Genomic DNA, 20,619 nt, shown 5'->3' with positions numbered 1-20,619 from the left:
ATTTCAGCTTTAATCAATTATCTTCTTTACCCTGTTTTTCAATCCTGATATTCTCTAGTCATGTTTGTAATATCTCCAGCCCATGGGATCAATCATTCCGATGCTTTTATCATATTCACTCGAATATCTAATCTACAGGGCAATCATCTTACAGCGGAACAGAGTGTATTCAGGGTATACAAGTACAATAAAATCACAAAGCAAGAATCAGAAGCTCCGGCCCTGTTTGCCTGCACCAACCGTCTCAATCGACACGGTCTCTCTAATCAAACAAATCCCAGCCTGGACCAGCCGTATCCGAAAACACCACATATTACATATCACCCTCGATTCGTGACGTGGACGAACTAGCATGTGATTGGCGAATCGTTTACTGGTCATTGCCGTGCTGCTGGGGACGGGTGAGGACCTCAAGGGAGCCTATAAATGAACAGTGTCAGATATTACCTCGATATTGAGAAAAGAATTGGAACCGAGAAACATACGCTGCACAATGTTCAAGTTAGTCTGCTTCTGACCATCAGCATTCTCATAAGAGCGCATGCTGGCATCACCCTCCAGGTAAACAAGGGTTCTATTATCCAATCAACAACACGTCCTAATAAACCAGCATTAAGCAAGATCCGAAACATACCCCTTCGGCAGACTCATAATGTAATCCCGCTGCGCACCCTCAGGCAAGAAAGCACCAACGCGGAACCAGCTCGTTTGGCGGTTATCGCGGGGTCCATACGAGGTTCCAATCGAGTATCGAACAACCTCCTGACCGGAAGAGGTAGCAGTCAATTCGGGCTCGGCGCCCAGGCGGCCGGTGAGGATCATGCGGGCGATGGAGCGCGACGCGGAGCTGCTGAAGCTGCGGGCGGTGGCGGTGGCGGCGCGGGCGAGACCCAGAGTTGGGCGGAGGGGGGCAAAGGAAGGCATCGTGGTGTTGTTTGGAGCTTGCGGGGTTGTGATTGCGTTGGATGATCAGGCGTTCAGGGGACGAGTTGGGTGGTTGACGTCGACGCGGGTCGCGTTTGGTCATGTGATTGGCCGCTTTTGGCGATTTGATGGATCAGATTTTGGGGCCTCAAGGCGATGTTTTGATTGAATTTGGTGAGTATTAATAACTATATGATTGAAAAATTGAAAGAGAATAGTTCTTTTTGCTCTACAAATAGCTCATAAGGTTTCATCAGTATCATACAAGAGATCTGGTTCCGAAAAATGGCGCAAAGTATAGAGTTGCGCCAAACCATAATGACACTATCCCGATAACAAAGACAAGGATTTCTTCACCTCCGGTCAAACGCAAAAGCTGCGAGCTCAAGAGACATCCAGCAGCACCGGCAAGACCCCAGGCGGCAAGAACTCGACCATATTTGAGGGGAAGCACAGTAGAGTGAGCGGTATGGTCCTTCGCCAGTTCCAGGAGGATGCTAAGCCCACTTCCATGGATGAACAAAACAACGAAAAAAGCTGTCATGGCCAATGTAGCGGATTGAGCTCTCGACAGCAGCACAAGGAGAATACTTTGCAGACTGGACAGGGCCACCAATAAAGCTCTGGGCCCGAATTGAGAACTCAAGATGGGTGCTAGAATGCAGCCCACAGCGAGGGAAAGCATACCGCTAGGTAGAATTTCCAATGTCTGCGACCAGTATCTCACTGCATAATAAGAAGAGAAATGGAGCACTGCGGAAAGAACAGTCATGCCGGGCAATGCGCTGAAGAAGAGCAAGACTGGTAAAATTAGCTCTGATGAGCTGAAAGGGACCCAAGGCGGAGACTGTTCCTCAGGTTTCAATGTCTGACTAGGCAGCATGATCATCGTACTGATTCCAACCAAAGCAAAAATTGCACCCATGATCACTACCCTGATACCCAAGGCCACTGCATCCAATTTACTCAGCCTGAACAAGATTTCCAGGCCGACAATTGCAGAAGTGCCGGATGCAAACCCAAGAGGCCCAATAGCGTTTGGGATAAATGAACTATTCGGCAATTCCTGGTCAACCATAATAATGACGGCGAGATACGTCCACCCGACGCCGATTCCGCCAAAAAAGCAGAATAGAAGAAGGGTCTTGAAATGGCTTTTTGCCAGGAAGAAGCCTATGCCGATAACTGCGAATCCCCACAATGACGTGCCATAGGCAGCTGCTGCGGTAGCTCCCTTTCTCGACATGATTGAATTGCTCGTAATGACACCAACGGAAAGCCCTAGGCATGCTATCCCAAATGGTGCAAAACTCCATGCTAACGTTGTTATGAGCAGTCGTCGCAGTTCTGCTTGAAATGTGCACGAGGCGTAGAATGTTCCTACGCTGAATATATTGGCAAAACTTGCCAATACAAAGCGTTTCGAGCTCATTTCGGGCCTCGGTGATGTCATATTGGCGAGTATGAAAAGTCCAACGTCAAAATAGCAAAGAGAAAGAAAAATAATATCAGTTGTGATCGGCCCCCGCCGCAAGATGGTTGGGTCGGTCGTACCCGGTGGAGCCGCATTTTGGGGGCCGTAATTACGCCAGCTGGTGGAGATCCTTAGGCTACGGACTCGGTGGAAAGCTTGGAGACGCGCGGCATTCTCTTATCGCTTGTCATATAAGTAGTGAAAAGCTGAATGATTTTCCAGTAAGTGGGTCTTCCAAAACAAGCAAAGACGAAAGAGGAAATGGCGCGTGTGTCAATATTTGCGTTGCTTGTGTGTTCGAGGTGTGTCTAGTAGGAATATCAAGCTCTGGCGAGCAGTACAATAATGGATGAAGCTGCATATATCAGTTTACTCTGGAAGCAATGCCCTCCATTAAATTAACTTGATTCTTGCGCGACCTGTTGTACTACAGGTGGAGGGGTTCCAGAGCAACTAAATGACCCATGAAGCAATAGTCTATATCCTATCCTGCCTATGCCTGATATTTGATTGTTTCCAAGCATTGCTCTATGTTACCATTTCGATAACTGTCGTAGCTCTCATTCACCCGCCGAGGTCTTTCGAGCTGGTCCAAAAGGATCAATGCAAGTGAATTAGACATTAGATAGGGTTGTCTTCTGGTCAATTTCAACAAGGTCCAACTATTGCAAGGCCACCAAGACCGACTGTTCCTCAATTAATTCCATGAGGAATCATAATCTTATCTTCAAGTTCAACGTGATCATCAGCTGGTCATCAGCCATGAAATATAAGGTTCGGCTTCCGTGTTTGTGGCAAAAAGATTCCGGCCCGGCCGAGAAGATCATCTAACAGGGCCTCCACACTTGATTCTTCAATTGTTTTCTGGACATACTTTCAGGCATCTCTCTAAATGAATTTAGTGATCTCCTTTCCCTTCCCAAAACATCCTTTTAAATGAATTCGGATGCGTTTTACACACGCCCCAGTTGATTGTTAAGCCTGAAACTTAGAATCAAATCTAGACAGCTCCATTTTGGATCGTTTGGTAATCGAACCACTTCAGCACAATTTGCCATCGATCGATTCCATCGGTCTCTTTCTGAAGAAAGGAATGGGTGAAGATCACGAGTGGCTTCAGGACATCATATTTATTTCACATTGACGAATGACATCACGCTCCGCGAAAAGACATCATCGATTGGACACGGGGTACTGTTAAGTTACGGGCGTTTGAAAGCGTCAAATTAAATGGCTTTTCTTCATTTGGTGGTTTTCATGATTCCAAGGTTCCAACTTCTACTGACATCATTTTTCCGGCGACAGTTGCACCTCGCTATCACTACATAGAAGCAATATTCTCACTAATTTTTCTGAGGATGTAAAAATACGCAGTGTAACTGAGCTTTTGATGATTTTACTGATCTGGAATACTTTAAATCATCCAAGAGGAAGGATCCACCTCGAAATCTCCCGAGTATTGAATCGTCAGGGCAACTTATCGTTACAAGATGTTCAATATCACGAACCACGATGTCGATTGTGGAGGAGCGAAGACCACTCTCACCGGTATGATTATATTTGTTCACTTTTTGTCGCTACATAGAAACGGAATCTGGACAAGCTAATCGGATATCCAGATGACGGACGGCTGAATATTAACGTTGAGAAGCCCGAAAAGATGTCTGCTTCTGTTTCACCTCGTTGGCGGCGCCCAGCTTACAAGGCACGTAATACGAAAGCACAGAGTCAAGAATGTCACGCTCCGCCTTCACTCAACATATTGATCCAAGTTGTTGGGTCTCGTGGAGACATACAGCCTTTTGTTGCCCTTGGACTCGCTCTTGCCCGAGCAGGACACCGTATTCGAATCGCGACCCACGACACATTTAAAGAATTTGTCGAGACTCACGGTTTGGAATTTTTCAATATTGGAGGCGATCCAAAAAGGCTCATGGCGTACATGGTGAAGAACCCTGGCTTATTGCCCAGCATGAGCAGTCTTCGAAATGGAGATATTCAACAAAATCGAGCAGATATACGAGAAATTCTTGATGGTTGCTGGCGCGCCTGCTTTCAGAGCACAGACGAGAACTCGAAGCCTTTCTTTGCCCATGCGATCATCGCCAATCCGCCTTCATTTGCACACATACACTGTGCAGAGAAATTAGGCGTACCTTTGCATCTCATGTTCACGTAGGAGATTCATCGTTATTTCAAATGGACTTGGAAATGCTAATACAAAGCAGGATGCCTTGGTCACCAACCCATTCTTTCCCTCACCCATTGGCAAACATACACGCAACTTCTTCAAAAGGAAGCATGATGAATTATCTATCATACATATTCGTTGAAATGCTCACATGGGAGGGGTTGGGAGACGTGATCAACTCATTCAGACGCAACACTCTGGGACTCAAGCCTCTGGACAGAGCTTCCGGACCAACGATCTTATCTCAACTTCGTATACCGTACACCTACTGCTGGTAAGCAGCGCTCTCATATACCTTTTTGATTTGCTCCTCACATTAGTATGCTCTAGGTCGCCAAATTTGATAAGCAGACCTGAAGATTGGGCTGCGCACATATCCATTTCGGGATTTTACTTTTTGCCCATGTCATCTCCATACACTCCCCCTCCTGAGTTGGAGGAATTTCTCAATGGGACGCCACCGATATACATCGGGTTTGGCTCCATAATTGTGGATGACCCCAAGAAACTTACATTGTTATTATTGGAAGCAGTACAACTGGCCGGAGTACGAGCCATTATCTCACAAGGATGGGGCGAATTGGGCAGTGAAGACTTGGTGATTCCTCCCAACGTTCATCTTATAGGAAATTGTCCACATGACTGGATTTTTAAAAAGGTTTCTTGCGTGGTACACCACGGTGGCGCCGGTACAACGGCTGCGGCTATGGCTACTGGAAAGCCTTCAATTGTGGTCCCCTTCTTTGGCGATCAGCCATTCTGGGGGGAGATGATCGCAAAAATAGGAGCAGGTCCCAAACCCATTCCGTTCAAAAAGCTGACTGCGCCCGATCTCGCTGCGGCTATCGGCGCCGCCCTTGAGCCAGATATCAAGCAGAGAGCAAAAGAACTCGGGGAACAAATTCGTAAAGAGAGCGGCGTCGATGCTGGAGTCACTTCGTTCCACCATCATCTTGAGCATTCTAACCTGGGTTGCGCCATCGCAAGCTCGCACCCAGCGGCTTGGAAAATTCGAGGCACAAACATTCAACTCGGTTCTGGTGCCGTGGCGCTTCTAGTAAACAGAGGTTTACTCGGTACTGACAAGATTGAGCTGTATGTATACGATCAGTGGATAGCATCATGGCTACCTAAATTAACCAAACTGTTTTAGATTTCGACCGCAGAAATATGATTTGAACATCGGGCCTCGTGATCCATTCTCGGGAATGGCTTTTGCTTTTATTGATTCAACATCAGAAATCGGCGGAGGTCTCAACCACTTTGGTGCGTCAACGAAAGAGCTCTTCAGATTAACTTTGGAAAAACCGTTTGTACACTCGGGCAAGCGTTCTGCATTTGCGTCTAGCCTGAAGGGAATCGGGAAAGCCTCCGTCAATGTCGTTCGAACTCCCGTTGATATTGCCTACGCATTTACTCAAGGTTTGCACAATGCGCCGAAACTCTGGGGTGACCACCATGTAGAGTTGCCTGAGACTATTGAGGGCATACCAAGCGGGCTCACAGCAGCAGGCAAGGTACGTTACACTCGATAATTTCATTTCGGGATCTAATTCCCTCTTAGGAACTTGTCTTTGGTGTCTACAATGGGGTTTCCAGCCTGATACTGTTTCCCCGAGAATCTACCGATCACAGGAACAAACTTGATATTCTCACGGGGATAGGATTTGGAACAGCTTCTTGCATCACGAAAAGTGTATCTGGTGAGTGGTCTTTGGATCAGGTACTGTGATTTTTACTTCAAAAGATTCTAACAATAGGCAGGCTTGACTGCAATCATCACATATCCTCTGAAGGGGGTTGATGTGGAACTTACTAGAGCTCTGTCTACGAGGAAGCTTACCGCTCTTGAGACAGAGCTTCTCAGCCAAGGCTCGAGAGATACGGCACACATAAATGAAGAATATATTAAGGTGGTCCTAGATCGATGGAAGGTTATAACCCGTGATGTCAGGAAAGGGAAGTTGAGGAAGAGAAGATATCATTGGCCTCGAATCGGACGAGGTCATAAGCCTGTCAGATCAAAGGAATCAAACTAGGGAAACGTGCGGAATGGACTGATGGAAATGGTCTCTAAGGTTCATTCCTCACCGGGGCACATACAGAGTAACCAAGTACCTGTCTAGTGATCAGCTAAATTAACGTTTGCGCACCGGGTTCTCACGTTCTGAAATATGCGCTCACGTATGCATTTGCATGCACTATTACATGTAAGCAGCTATGCGGATAGATATCTTGGCTGCGGACCTGCAGATCGAAGCGTCAAAAAGGTTATAACTAACTACATGAAACATTTGAATGTTTCAAGATTGGAGATGCAACGAGTGTAAGATTTAATTTTGTCAACCACGCATACACATAGCCCACATTCCCAGACAAGAATAAAATTTGAGCCTCAAAACGTTTCCAAATAAGTACAGATGGACAATATAGTTATCCAAAAAGAACAAAAAAATTGACCGACGCAGGGGTCGAACCTGCAATCTCTTGATTCGTAGTCAAGCGCCTTGCCATTGGGCCAGCCGGCCTTGTTGTCGGTCGGAACATTTTTTGCACTTATGAGCGGAATTCGTTTGGGCAGTGGGGAACAATTAATCCATACTACCAGTCAAAAAGTGAAAGGCAAAATGATCTTTGAACAGGAGTAGAATTGTATTTCGAAGGTCTAAAACGTCATCTACCATGGATGAATCTTTATGCTGTTAGTATGCTTTCAGATCATGGCTCAGAAAATACTTACTCTGCCATCCCAACACCAAAATGTACCATTATCCTTCTCATCCTTTTCTTTAATAACCTTGAGCATGCCCTCCACGCTTTCAGGCGGGTCAATCATTCCATCTACTTCCCATCCAAGCTCAACATTGGCCATATCACTGTGGATGAATCAGTATATGGGCAGTGGTTTTTTAATGGTCCCTACTTACGTCTGAACTTCGCCAGGGTGCATGGCAAGAATTGTGGTTTTGCTGCGGCCCCCACCACCGCGCTCCAGCTCTGCTGCCATGTGCCTAAGCATCTGATTGAGGGCGGCCTTGCTAGCTCCATATGCCCCAAAACCATCCTCGTGGCTGCGAAACGAGGCAGTCGATCCTGAATCAGAGGAGATGAATACTACCTTGGAAGGTGGGTTGTCGGGATTCAGTTTGATTAGTTTCTGGGCGCATAGAATCGGACCGATGGTATTAGTGTGCAAATGAAGGGCAAAATCCGAAAAGGATCTTCAATTTGATCGTTAGTAGAGCTCCCAGTGACATGCGAATGACTTCGTACATTTCTGTTGCTCGGTTTGGATATTTAAGAACACCGGCATTGAGCACGACATTGTTCACAATCAACCCGCGTTGAGTAGCCTCGCTCACTTTGTTCACAAAGTTCTGAATTGTCAGCAAGCGTAAATCTAAGATTGATCAGTCCCTACTCACATTGATGCTATCCTCGCTCGTCACATCGCACTGCTCGACTAAGCAGCGCTCTGACCCCGGTTGTTGAGCAATCAACTGCGAAAGCTTCTCTGCTCCGGAGGGCCTTCGCACACCGGCGATCACAAAATGGCCAAGGTCTAAGAGTTGTTTCACGAACTCTAGTCCAATGCCTCTGGAAGCACCGACTACTACCCAAGTTTCGGCCATTTTGAGCACAATTGAATCGGTTTCTCGGTGGGAAGTGAATAGGAAGCACGAACAGTGTATTTAAGTAGGAGGTAGATTGCGAGGAAAATAGACAGGGGGGTCAAATAGAGATATAAGCCGGGGACCATCTCAGGAGTGGGCACCGCCGATGGTGGGGGTGTCGCGACCTCCTATTGGACCGGCGCATGTTTATCCAAAAATGGAAGGCCAATGGAGCGGTTGAAGATACGAGAAGGAAAAGTGAAACGTATGTTTACATTTCTGTAGTAAGATCGTCTTCACTCTATCCGGCGAGCGGCACGTTGTCTAACACTCAAAAGATCTTTACACGACGCCGATTTCCTTAACAGATCCAGACAGGGAAGGAAACCCCAGAAGTAAGCCAGCGGTTGGATATTAACTAGGTTAAAAATGGCGAGCTTATACTTTCATAAGTAAATTGGAAATGTCGCCCACTTGTAGAAAAGTAGAACGGCGTCCACCAACTCCTAGTCGAAGCGATGGTCGATCCTCCCACAATGTCGACAGCCGAGGGCTTTCCAAGGATCAAAAGGAATCTTTCAAGCGGCCGGCTGTTTTGCTCGAACTGCCTCAATATTGCGCATCCTATGGTGGCCTTAGATCCTATGTACGAGTGGAAGAAGCCTCGGTTTGAGTACATCGAGAGGACATCAAGCTTGGAAGATATCGCGATTTCCGGCGGTGATACATATTTTCATTCACACTCATTTCAACACAGCCAACGAGAATAACTTGAATTACTCGTCGCAGGGCGCAACTATAATACGAGAGCGGCCTGACGGTGAGAAATCAAACTGTTCTCCTGAGTGGTGTCAACAACAACATTAAGAAAATGTGTGAATTGGTCCATGCATTGGGGTACATTGATATTTAGCCGGTATTCACTTTTCTTGTCTGATACTCGCATTCTGATGATAAGAACCCTATTGTAGTACTATGAGCACCAAGGCCATATCGTCCCTGGAGCCGAGGATCTTCGAAACCCAATGAGTGACAGCCTTTGGCTAGAACGACATGTCCGTGGCCAGATCGCTGGCTTCCCGGTCCCAAATCTCACTTTGGACTTGCCAGCTGAAGGAAGGAAAGTATTGATACGGTCGGTGGAGAGTTATGACCGTCGCATCGGGCTTTCGATGTTGTCTGCACCGGGGTTGAAGGGAGAACACACGGAGACGGAGTACTGGGATCGTATATGGTCGCTGTCTAAAGACGTGCGAGAAGAGATCTTGACAAAATTCGTAAAAAACGGATGGGCTTATTTATTTTCTCAAATGGCTAGTTTCAAGAAACTCTACTGTCCTGCGGGGGCTCTAGCCTCTCATTTATAGTACTCAGCCACCCAAGTTTTGATCTGCGCGACCTCAGCATCGATGACTTTCTGGACACCCTCATTCACTTGACCATTCTTCACAAGAAGGTCAGAGCAATGGAAACCACCAGGAATGATGTTCAAAGGGGCCGAAGGCCGCGACTCAAGAGGTCCACCGGGGCGGAAGCTAGACGAAACTCCAGATTCTCTCCAGGGATCGAATTGTCTGGACATGTGGTTAGTAAAGATACTTTTTCTGTTACAGTCGAAGGCAAGAGATAGGGTCTCAGAAAGAATAAACAATCACATACCCGTTGGCCCAGATTAGTCGAGTGGTGTCGGTCAAATCCCAGCCCTTGGTCCATGCATTAACTTCAACTGCAGACTTGCCCTCGGCACTACCATAGGTGTAGCCATTGACCTCGGGGAAGTAAAGGGGGCATTGTCGCTGCCAATAAGCGCCGTTCACAGTCCGGGAGACGATAGAGGGAACGCCAGACGGTGCGCCACTAAATGTACCAGTTAGAAAATGAATTTCCTTTGAGAGTCAAACATGTTCTTACTCTTGCCAGTAGAAAAAGGGCTCGTTGCAAAGAAGCCACTGCCACTGTCTATCGATGGTGTTGTCCACTGATGTATCGGTAAATAAGGGGCTTGATGCGTTGTAGGTGTCGAAACAAGCAGTGGTGTCGTTGTCAGTCCAGTAGCCGTATCCAGCACACGCTTTCAATCTAAGTTAGAAAAGCACATTTTCATGGGAGCTGACTCTGACTCACATCCTGGGAAATAAATCTCTTTGAACCACTTGGAATATCCCTTGAGTGCCTTTTCAAGGCCAACTCCGTCGGCTCCAGGGACCTTGGCCGCACCCGCCTCGACATTCTAATTTATCTGGTCAGTTTCCAATACCAAAGTCGCAAACCCGATGTAAGTTCACCTCAACGTAGTCGCAAAATTCAAAGAAAGAGGAATATCCTGTGTAGAAGGAGTTGGATTGCCACAGCCAAGGCCCGTTCTCAAGGGCACTAATTATTTTTGCGCGTTAGTTCTGATCGTCCAATAGAGAAGGATGGGCATACGCAGCAAAGTCATCAAACTCCAAATCACCAAGTCCGAACATGTCTTTCAGATTCTGTATCTTCTTTTCATTTCCGGATGCGTAGACACTGTCGATGTGGTTCACCACGCGCTCAACATCCTTACTGCAATTCTTTGCCATTCCCTCTTGAATAGGAACAAAGTATTGCCACTAAATGTGATTGTGAGTCCACAATTCAATCCAGTCAGAGTTTTAGAGAACCCACGTAGTCATAGATTGCCTCAACGGGGGCACTGGTGGAATGATATGCCCAAAAGGTACCGGGAGAGACTGACTCAGTCCAGGCAGTCAGAGCTCCACTATAAGATCCTCCACTCAGGACCCAAGGCTAGAGGTCTTGATGTCAGATTTAATCGAATGGTGGAATACTAATGGACATACGGCATTCTGAGGGTTGCTGCTGCTGTTCGTATCAAAAGGAAGATCCACATTCTTGGCGAAGTAGGTGAGATCAGCAATGGCATTTTCCAAAGTCAGGTACTGCAGGTTCTCTGTTGTCAAATCACTGTACGGAGATGAGTTGCCCCAGTACCGGTCTATTAGCGAGAAAAGTTAGTTTTAAGTAACTCTCATTGACCTAGGGGTGTTGGATAAGACGTACGCTCAATTAGAATCACTGCGCCTTTGACTTCTTGGGCAAAAACACCGGTAAGGGTCTTGTTTGTCAAGTAGCCGGTATACCCAGCGGCCGCTTCCTCGCCAGGAGTGAAGAGTACGACCTAATAGTTGCCTTATAGTCAGAAGGGTGTCCCAAGTGAGAGCTTCAACGAGAGATGAAGATACCGGTGAGCCCTCTCCCTCCCACCATTCGGAGTTCCACCAGTACTGCTGAGAAAAGGTTCCGAGGCTCGGATTTTTGTGATCAATGAGCTGCTCAAAAGTGGATTGACCGTACGTAGCTGTCGTCGCAGCAACAGCAGGAGGTGGAAGAGGTCGACGTCCGGCTGCCTGGGCACCGGTAGCCCAGAGCAAAGACAAGGCAGTCAAGCCCAAAAAGTACATGACTATAGATAGGGAATTGCTTCTGCGGTCTTTATTTACCGGTTCCTGAGACCACCCCTGGAAGTTCCTCGGGCACCAAAAGATAATCTTAACAAAAGAGAAAGCAACAGCGGCTCGTCGGAAACCGGGGCTTTCTATTATTTATTCTACACTCTTAGAGACAGCCTAAACTGAGAGAAGCTACTAGTGGTGGGGGTTTCAGCGGCATTGTGCAGACCTTCAACAACCATTATGTTGACATTGGCGTAGAAAAGGCCTAGTAACCCGGAGTCCGCGACCAAGACTCGCGAGATTGTTCACACAAGCATTGGTGGGAATGCTACGCTACTCAGACTAGTGGCACTTTTATCGCGTAGTTTAGTTCTCTGGGAGGGGAAGTGCAACGCTGGGTACGTTTCTCTGCCGAATTGTAAGATTTGTGCTTGATTTCCGTCGGAGGTCCGAAATGAGTTACCACCAGCTGATAACCTAGTCACGATCCCGCCCCTGTGACTGGTTCCTGATAAGTGCTAGTATCGCTTCAATAAAGAGAAGTGGGGTCAGCGAAGGCCGCTACCCAACAATCACAACAATCACAAGAGGCTAAATGGTCTCCCATTTGTCTCTCATGCAAGCTCCTAATGGATAGGCGATCCCCTGGGAGTCCCATGGACGCGTATGGTCGAGCGTGGACTCCCGTTGACCCCTCTTTCTTCAAGAGCCATTCTGCAGATGGTCTAAAATCGATTCCCATTCTTTGTTTACAGTGCAGCCTTAATCAGTTGGAGAGGATTATTTAAATCCAATAGGTCTATTCCTAATCACTAAAAAATTTCCCGAGCCCTGGAGGCCCTGGCCACAAAAAGGGTTCCAAGCACCTCAGAGTTCGAAGCTGGGATAATCCTCCTATTTGAAGTGACCGTATATTTTCACGGATTTTCTAATAACTAGGTCCTATCTTGATGAAACCCCTTCAATCCGTGTTTTCATTCTAAGTGGATTCAATATTCTTGATGTGCAAATGATGGTTCACCGAATTCAGAATAATGACCATCACGTCCATGCTAGCTTCCTTTTTAATATACGATCAATGTCTACGGCGAAGAAAAGTCCTTCAAGAGTATTTCCGCAGCAAACGAAGAAATCTCGAACAATGAAAAGTCTCATTTTGGGTTAGAGAGAAAATCCCTTTCAAGTGAGTAAGGGATGTTAAATCATGAATAAGAAATGAACCTCTGCCTGCCAGGAACATTTTTTCCTACGGAAACTGGCCTCCCGCTACGAGGGGTGCATCTTTAATACTTGGCACAATCAACATCTAAAACTGGAAAATATTCGTCCGACTTTAGGCTGATATTAATTTCCGATGGACCAGTCCCGGTTCTTCACCTACTGTGGTCCTCGGGGCTTTTGCGATCGGTCTCAAGGTCCAAGTCATGAGCATATTGGGGCCGGTACGTTGGTCTCCATAGCAATTTCAGCCATTAACCAATGCGCGTATAAGCACGGGCATGGCATTCACATTTTGGCTTGGTATAGCGTTTGATTCCAACAGGAGACTCAAAATTAGAGGCTCGGTTTGGGTGATGGAGGTGACAAGATGGTGTGATGTCAGCATTGTGAATGGACAATCACTGATCTCCATTCATCCTTTCCTAGAGCCAAGGACGATTTTGAAAACTCGGATAGGCTTATACCTATCAAGCAATACTTCTATGCTGTCCATGCTTGTCACGTACGCAGATCTCGGGATGCAAGCCCCTCTTGGAGAGTGGCGAGAACTTTCAAACAAAGATGATGCAGCAATTAGAGCACCAAGCTTAAAATACTACTTTCAGGTATGAGAGTCGAAATCAGAGTTTATTTTCGAAAGGAAAAGAGCAATCCAACACTAGAAAGCGTAGCCCACCCATCATCACTAGAGGCCATTTCAACCGTGGCTCGTAGTTGTTTTGCTAATTAATAATTTGTTTCAATCCAGTGTGGCTTTTATGGTTTTTATGGTTGACAGCAGCCTCGGAATGCGACACAAGCTCCTCAAGGTAGACGAGATTTTGATGTGAATGAATCTGTCGCAAGCAGAAACAAAGTGTCTCGGCCTCTTGCGCTCGCCGATTCCACACAAAGTAAGTCCACACTCTCGAATGCGAGCGGCCAGCCGTGTAAAGTCACTGTCTCTCGTAGCTGGTTGATCGCATAAGAGGCTCTTCCTTCCAACCTTGGACTAGTCCAGTCTCCGTAGGCCCGCTCCACATGAGCCGCGCCATATGTTGCGAGTTCCGCAAGTAGGAAGTAGGAGGTTTATGGTCCGTATCGCGCGTTGTTTGCGTCAATAAGGACTGCGATCTTGAGATCATGATTCCCTGCCATTATCTCGTACGTTCATGAAGCCGGGTTGTTGTTGGTCACGGTTCAATGGTTGGACACAGTCATCCGCGCGGCTTAGTTCATTATTTATACTTTGCCATGATCACGTGTAGTTTTCTGAGGACTTTTTTGACGTTGGTTGTGGTTTTGGGATGAGTCGACATTTACATTTATTAGCAGCGAAGGCACAAAGATGAATTCATATTAGACGATTAGCTTGTTAAAAGGAGTGTGTAACCATATCTATTAAGCTCACGATAGACCCGGCAATTGCGGGGCGACAACTCTCCGGGGTAAATTCGAATAGACTTGAACGGTCAAATAATCCTGACTTTCCTAAGTGACTATCGTGGCTTGACTCGGGTGACTCTCGACTTGTAGGCCAACGAACTGCAAGGGAAGCCTGGAACGCGCAAGATGACCAGTATAAGTAGTATTATTAATTCCCCAAACTCTTGGCCTGCATGACATGACGCTAGGTTGGATTCGGAGATTTTTACAGGAGAGAAACAGTAAATGTGGTCCGCGGGGCCCGAGTCTCGACTCTTCTCCACCTGGAAATCCCCCGCTGATGCCTATTTCCACGGAATTGAAACCGCTCTAACACCCGGGAGGTTTACTGGTCATAGCTTAATCCAGTGAGAAACGATTCACAATGACTCACCTGGACAATCGTACATCTAAGCCCTAAATGGAGCCCGAGAGCTTGGCGTCGGCTGCTCTAATCAAACACGGGCATAAAACGGAGGTTGCCGCCTGGGAACACTGCATCCCCACTTATGTATGATTCAGGATGTTACTTTCCGGGGTTTCGCCACGATTAGCCTGCACTTTCCAGGTGGCCTGCACGCCCTTGATGGCCGCATCGGTCGTCCGACACGATGAGTCAAGATCTACAATCTAGAGTAGTCTCAGACTAGGATCGATTCATCACCGCTAGTTCTGGAGATGACATTGCCTTGTCATTTGATCTTGCTCCCCGCCGAGAGTACCGTGGATCCCTGTCAAAGTGGAGCCGAGTGGGCAGGAGCCTGGGTGGGAACAAGAACCAGGAACGGACTTAGGGGTTAGCTAGTGTAGTTTTAGGCTTGGTCTGGGATTATTTTTCTTTCCCCGTGGATTTTGCTCATTTCTTTTTACTTCAGTACTTTTGAAGTATTTCTCTTGCCAGACTTGTCCAGTTATTGGAATTTCTTTGCTTCAAGTCTCGGGTCTACTTGTGCAAAATTACGACCCTTGACATCGTCATTGCTGGGGCCCGCACCTATTGGTAGGCCTAGGGGAGTGAGATCGTGTGAGTGGACTGAAGCCCATCATAGATATCTCGTCATGCTTCCACTACCGACCGCCGATGAGAAACCGGCGATCAGGGATAGTGTCGACTCCGAGGTGAATTCTCTGCAGACGCAGAGCTACGAGCAATATGAGAAGATCACCACTTCCAACACCCAAGGTGTGATTTCTATACGGTCTGGGGTCGATGTCGAAAAAGCCGAAGAGGACTTCTCCGACCTGAGCAAGCAATTTTCAAACATCTCACACCAAGCCCGCCGGTTGTCGAGACATGCCTCGCGAGCCTCGAAGCCGACGGCTACTGCTGAGGATGTGGAAAAGGCTCCGAGCTCCACTGAGACGGATGATTCTTGGAATCTGGAGACTGCTCTGCGCGGTAATCGAGCTGCAGAGGAAGAGGCTGGCATTAAAAATAAACAAATTGGTGCGTCTAGTAAAGCAATACAACTAGCACGATCTAACAATCTGTAGGTGTCATATGGAACGACCTCACGGTCCGTGGAATGGGCGGTATGAAGAATATCATCAAGACCTTCCCAGACGCTATCATCGACTTCTTCAACGTCCCAGAGACACTCATGCACATGTTTGGCTATGGGAAGAAGGGCACAGAATTCAAGATTCTCGAAGGGTTCCGCGGTCTCACACGACCTGGTGAAATGGTGCTGGTTCTGGGCAGGCCTGGATCTGGATGTTCTTCTTTTCTGAAAGTGATCGCAAACCAACGCTTCGGTTTCACTGGCGTTGATGGAGAAGTCCTGTACGGCCCTTTTGAATCTGAGACGTTTGCCAAGAGATTTCGTGGCGAAGCCGTATACAACCAGGAAGATGATATGCATCAGGCGACACTGACAGTGGAACAAACACTTGGTTTTGCCCTGGATACAAAGACTCCTGGCAAGCGTCCCTTTGGCGTGTCGAAGGCTGAATTTAAGGAAAAAGTCATCAAAATGCTTCTTCAAATGTTCAACATCAAGCACACTGCTAAAACTGTCATCGGCAATCAGTTCATTCGCGGGGTTAGTGGAGGAGAGAGAAGACGTGTCAGTATTGCTGAGATGATGATTACTTCAGGAACTGTGTTGGCATGGGACAACAGCACTCGCGGCCTCGATGCCTCAACTGCCCTCGACTTCGCCAAGTCCCTTCGAATCATGACCAACATTTACAAGACGACGACTTTTGTGTCCCTCTACCAGGCCTCGGAGAACATTTACAAGCAGTTTGATAAGGTGCTCGTCATAGACAGCGGTCGGCAAGTCTTCTTCGGCCCTACGACTGAGGCACGAGCCTACTTTGAGGGCCTTGGATTCCGAGAGAAACCTCGGGAAACCACTCCAGACTATCTCACTGGCTGCACAGATCCATATGAGAGGGAGTTCAAGGATGGTCGGGATGCCAAGAATGTTCCCTCCACACCGGAAGCACTCGTGGAAGCCTTCGAACAATCAACTCTCAGCAAAAGACTTGATGAGGAAATGCAAACATACAGAGCCGAGGTCCAGCAGCAAAAGCAGATCTACGATGACTTTGAAATTGCGAACCAAGAGGCAAAGCGAAAGTTTACACCCAAGTCTTCGGTGTACTCTACTCCTTTCCACCTGCAGATTTGGGCATTAATGCAACGACAGTTCCTGATCAAATGGCAAGACAAATTTGCTCTAACGGTTTCATGGATGACATCAACTGGTATCGCCATTATCCTAGGTACCGTGTGGCTCAAGCAACCAAAGACTAGTGCCGGTGCGTTCACAAGAGGTGGTCTTCTGTTTATTAGCATGCTATTCAATGGGTTCCAAGCCTTTTCAGAGCTCGCTTCTACGATGATGGGTCGTGCGATTGTCAACAAGCACCGATCATTTACATTCTATCGACCTAGTGCGCTCTTCATTGCCCAAATCCTAGTGGACACCACATTTGCGATTGCACGAATTCTCATCTTCAGCATCATCGTCTACTTCATGTGTGGCCTAGCCCTTGACGCGGGTGCATTCTTCACCTTTGTCTTGATTGTTCTCACGGGATACATATGCATGACTGTCATCTTCCGTTCGCTCGGATGTGTCAGTCCCGACTTCGACTACGCGATGAAGTTCGCCGCTGTGATAATTACTCTTTTTGTCATCACATCCGGATACCTCATCCAATGGAGAGGTGCGCAGGTTTGGCTGAGATGGATCTATTACATCAACCCATTCGGTCTTGGCTTTGCTTCACTGATGGTCAATGAGTTTAGCCGGCTCACGATGACATGCGTTTCCACTTCCTTGGTGCCAAATGGCCCAGGCTATGACGACATTGCTCATCAAGCCTGCACACTGGCTGGCGGCGAAGCTGGGTCAGACATCATCCCTGGCTCCAGCTACCTGGAAAAAACTTTCAGCTATTATCACAGTGATCTTTGGCGCAATTTTGGTATCATGCTGGCTCTGATCGTTGGATTCCTCATTACAAATCTCTACTTCGGAGAAACGATTCAATTCGGCGCTGGTGGCAAGACAATTACATTCTACCAGAAGGAAAATAAGGAGCGCAAGGAACTCAACAAGGCCCTGGAGACGAAGAAGGCTAATCGTCAGTCAAAGAACGCGTATACAGGCTCCGATCTCAAAATTAGCTCAACTTCGGTCTTCACCTGGGAGAACGTTTGCTACGAGGTCCCAGTCGCTTCGGGAACAAGGCAGCTGTTGAATTCTGTTTACGGCTACGTTCAACCAGGAAAATTGACGGCCTTGATGGGGGCCTCTGGTGCAGGTAAAACAACATTGCTGGATGTTTTGGCATCGAGGAAAAATATTGGCGTGATCAGCGGCGATATTCTCGTCGATGGAAAGCCTCCTGGTACTTCATTCCAACGGGGTACATCTTACGCCGAACAACAGGATACTCATGAAGCCATGCAAACTGTTCGTGAGGCACTGCGATTTTCGGCAGACCTTCGCCAGTCATTTGAAACGCCACAATCTGAAAAGTACGAATATGTTGAAGAGATCATCAGCCTCCTCGAACTCGAGAATCTTGCCGATGCAATCATTGGAACACCGGAGACTGGCCTCTCGGTTGAGGAGAGAAAGAGAGTCACAATTGGGGTTGAGTTGGCCGCCAAACCTGAGCTTCTACTGTTCTTGGATGAACCTACCTCCGGACTAGACAGTCAGTCTGCTTTCAATATTGTTCGGTTCTTAAAGAAACTTGCAGCGGCAGGCCAGGCCATTCTTTGCACAATCCACCAGCCCAATTCCGCTCTGTTTACATCATTTGATCGACTGCTTCTTCTCCAGGGCGGCGGAGAGTGCATCTACTTTGGTGACATTGGTCTGGATTCACATATCCTGCAAGAATACTTCCGCCGCAACGGTGCCGACTGCCCGCCAGAAGCAAATCCAGCAGAGTGGATGCTGGATGCCATTGGCGCTGGACAGACACGCCGGATCGGCGATCAAGACTGGGGCGAGATCTGGCGTACATCTTCAGAGCTAGAGATGTTGAAGGAAGAAATTGTCTGGATCAAGGAAAACCGCCTGCAAACTGTCCGTCGCAACTCGGATCCAAATGTGCGCGTGGTCGAGAAAGAGTATGCGTCGCCTCTATGGCATCAAATCAAGGTCGTGGGCCAACGAACTCATTTGGCATTCTGGCGATCTCGCAACTACGGGTTCACTAGACTTTTCACACACGTCGTGATTGCTCTTCTAAGTGGACTCGCATTCCTGCAGCTCGACGATTCTCGCTCGTCGCTGCAGTATCGTATTTTTGTCATCTTCAACGTGACCGTCCTGCCAGCGATCATCTTGCAGCAAGTTGAGCCTCGATACGATCTATCCAGGTTGATTTTCTACCGAGAATCTGCTTCTAAGACATACAGTCAATTCGCCTTTGCCATTTCCATGGTCTCCGCAGAGCTACCGTATAGTATTCTCTCGGCCGTCTGCTTCTTCTTACCGCTCTATTACATCCCCGGCTTCCAAAGCGAGAGCAGCAGAGCCGGATACCAGTTCCTCATGGTCCTCGTTACAGAGATATTCGCCGTAACTCTCGGCCAAATGATCTCAGCTCTTACTCCAAACAGCTTCATCGCATCTCAGCTCAACCCGCCGATCGTTATCATTTTCTCACTCTTCTGCGGTGTTTCAATTCCAAAGCCCCAGATGCCGAAATTCTGGCGATCCTGGCTCTATCAACTTGACCCTCTCACCCGCCTGGTTGGTGGCATGGTCGTTACAGAGCTTCATGGACGGACTGTGAAATGCACCAGTTCTGAATACAATCATTTCCAGGCACCGGCCAATGAGACTTGTGGTGACTACATGCAACCATTCTTTGAGCGCGGTGGTGCAGGGTATCTGTTGAACAATGCGACCCAGGCGTGCGAGTACTGTGCCTACAAGGTTGGAGACCAATTCTATTCGACTTTCAGCATGGATTTCGACAATCGTTGGCGCGACCTGGGTATCTTCATCGCCTTTGTCGCGTCTAACTTGATAATTCTCTTCCTGGCGGTAAGTCAATTCTAGATTCCTCGGCAATATAGGCTTGCTAACAATCACCTCTCTCCAGTCGCGATTCCTCAACTTCAACAGAAGGTAGGCGTCGATGATGAACTTATCTAATGGAAAAATGGGTAGATTGGGCTTTCAACAACTTGACGACGGAAAATTGCATGGGGGATTGCATGGATACGTAATATTTAACATTAGCGACGCGGATCATGGGCTACATACAACTATCGATAGTTATCCTTCTCAAAGTCATACAAACAAAAGGTTTCGGGGTTTGAACCATCCCGCTGTAAGGTGCTGTACCGCCAGTCTCACCTTCCTATTCGTAGCAGATAACCCTCGGCACCTTCCCGACTTCGACAAACCGCTCTATTCTATGCCAAGTATGGGGTGAGTGGGCTTCTCCGCACTCATCCCCGGATTCCCCACGACCCCCACGCCGCTTGACCACTGTCGGACGAGCTGGACCTCCTTGTGCACGGTCGACGTGGCCCAGTCTTCAACTGTCCGAGGCAAGTTCCGCCCGTAGATAGCCTTCATGAGGCCGCAGGTGCATTGATTTCGGACTTCTTCCGAAGTCCATATCCCTGCCATCCCTGGTATCGTCCGAGAGATGAGTGCCCATACGCCTGGGGTGGGACATTGAGACATCCTTTGCACATGAAGCTTGATGCGACACACGGCGTACATCCGTGGATGCAGATACAGCTCGTCAGCCGATACCGGTCTGCCGTATCGACAAATCTTCGAACAGGACGACGATTCTGTGGCTGCGTGCAGACTACGCTGGATCTTCCCCGCAGCATCCGCCTGGTTAGATTTCCCGAAT

The 20,619-nt window shown here is 47.7% G+C and overlaps 7 protein-coding genes across 7 annotated transcripts; 3 read left to right on the top strand and 4 right to left on the bottom strand.

Annotated features, from left to right (window-relative positions):
- Positions 1-370: 370 nt before the first annotated feature.
- N7443_003614 (single-stranded DNA-binding protein) lies at positions 371-924 on the bottom strand (the record flags this gene model as incomplete). The annotated part of the gene is made up of 3 exons (XM_056883670.1): positions 371-420; positions 486-574; positions 635-924. The coding sequence occupies 3 exons, from the start codon at positions 922-924 to the stop codon at positions 371-373; spliced, it is 429 nt and encodes a 142-aa protein (XP_056741948.1).
- A 259-nt stretch (positions 925-1,183) lies between these two features.
- Positions 1,184-2,170, bottom strand: N7443_003613 (uncharacterized protein; the record flags this gene model as incomplete). Its single annotated transcript, XM_056883669.1, has 1 exon — positions 1,184-2,170. The coding sequence occupies one exon, from the start codon at positions 2,168-2,170 to the stop codon at positions 1,184-1,186; it is 987 nt and encodes a 328-aa protein (XP_056741947.1).
- A 1,718-nt stretch (positions 2,171-3,888) lies between these two features.
- Positions 3,889-4,577, top strand: N7443_003612 (pyridoxal phosphate-dependent enzyme beta subunit; the record flags this gene model as incomplete). Its single annotated transcript, XM_056883668.1, has 2 exons — positions 3,889-3,946; positions 4,018-4,577. 2 exons carry the CDS (start codon positions 3,889-3,891, stop codon positions 4,575-4,577), a joined length of 618 nt encoding a protein of 205 aa, XP_056741946.1.
- A 415-nt stretch (positions 4,578-4,992) lies between these two features.
- On the top strand, positions 4,993-6,628 carry N7443_003611 (glycosyltransferase; the record flags this gene model as incomplete). Its single annotated transcript, XM_056883667.1, has 4 exons — positions 4,993-5,684; positions 5,743-6,106; positions 6,154-6,292; positions 6,354-6,628. The coding sequence occupies 4 exons, from the start codon at positions 4,993-4,995 to the stop codon at positions 6,626-6,628; spliced, it is 1,470 nt and encodes a 489-aa protein (XP_056741945.1).
- Positions 6,629-7,266: 638 nt separating this feature from the next.
- N7443_003610 (SDR family oxidoreductase) lies at positions 7,267-8,221 on the bottom strand (the record flags this gene model as incomplete). The annotated part of the gene is made up of 5 exons (XM_056883666.1): positions 7,267-7,281; positions 7,330-7,465; positions 7,517-7,810; positions 7,863-7,966; positions 8,015-8,221. 5 exons carry the CDS (start codon positions 8,219-8,221, stop codon positions 7,267-7,269), a joined length of 756 nt encoding a protein of 251 aa, XP_056741944.1.
- A 1,339-nt stretch (positions 8,222-9,560) lies between these two features.
- N7443_003609 (putative serine peptidase) lies at positions 9,561-11,652 on the bottom strand (the record flags this gene model as incomplete). Its single annotated transcript, XM_056883665.1, has 10 exons — positions 9,561-9,777; positions 9,863-10,060; positions 10,115-10,274; positions 10,328-10,433; positions 10,489-10,576; positions 10,631-10,800; positions 10,856-10,978; positions 11,032-11,186; positions 11,252-11,369; positions 11,434-11,652. The coding sequence occupies 10 exons, from the start codon at positions 11,650-11,652 to the stop codon at positions 9,561-9,563; spliced, it is 1,554 nt and encodes a 517-aa protein (XP_056741943.1).
- Positions 11,653-15,327: 3,675 nt separating this feature from the next.
- Positions 15,328-19,878, top strand: N7443_003608 (putative ABC transporter; the record flags this gene model as incomplete). The annotated part of the gene is made up of 3 exons (XM_056883664.1): positions 15,328-15,715; positions 15,763-19,790; positions 19,849-19,878. 3 exons carry the CDS (start codon positions 15,328-15,330, stop codon positions 19,876-19,878), a joined length of 4,446 nt encoding a protein of 1,481 aa, XP_056741942.1.
- Between the last annotated feature and the right edge of the window lie 741 nt (positions 19,879-20,619).

Source organism: Penicillium atrosanguineum (genome assembly GCF_028827265.1).
Source record: "Penicillium atrosanguineum strain IBT 20685 chromosome Unknown utg000003l_segment0_segment0, whole genome shotgun sequence".
NCBI lineage: Eukaryota > Fungi > Ascomycota > Eurotiomycetes > Eurotiales > Aspergillaceae > Penicillium > Penicillium atrosanguineum.
This window is presented reverse-complemented; position numbering and strand designations above follow the sequence as displayed.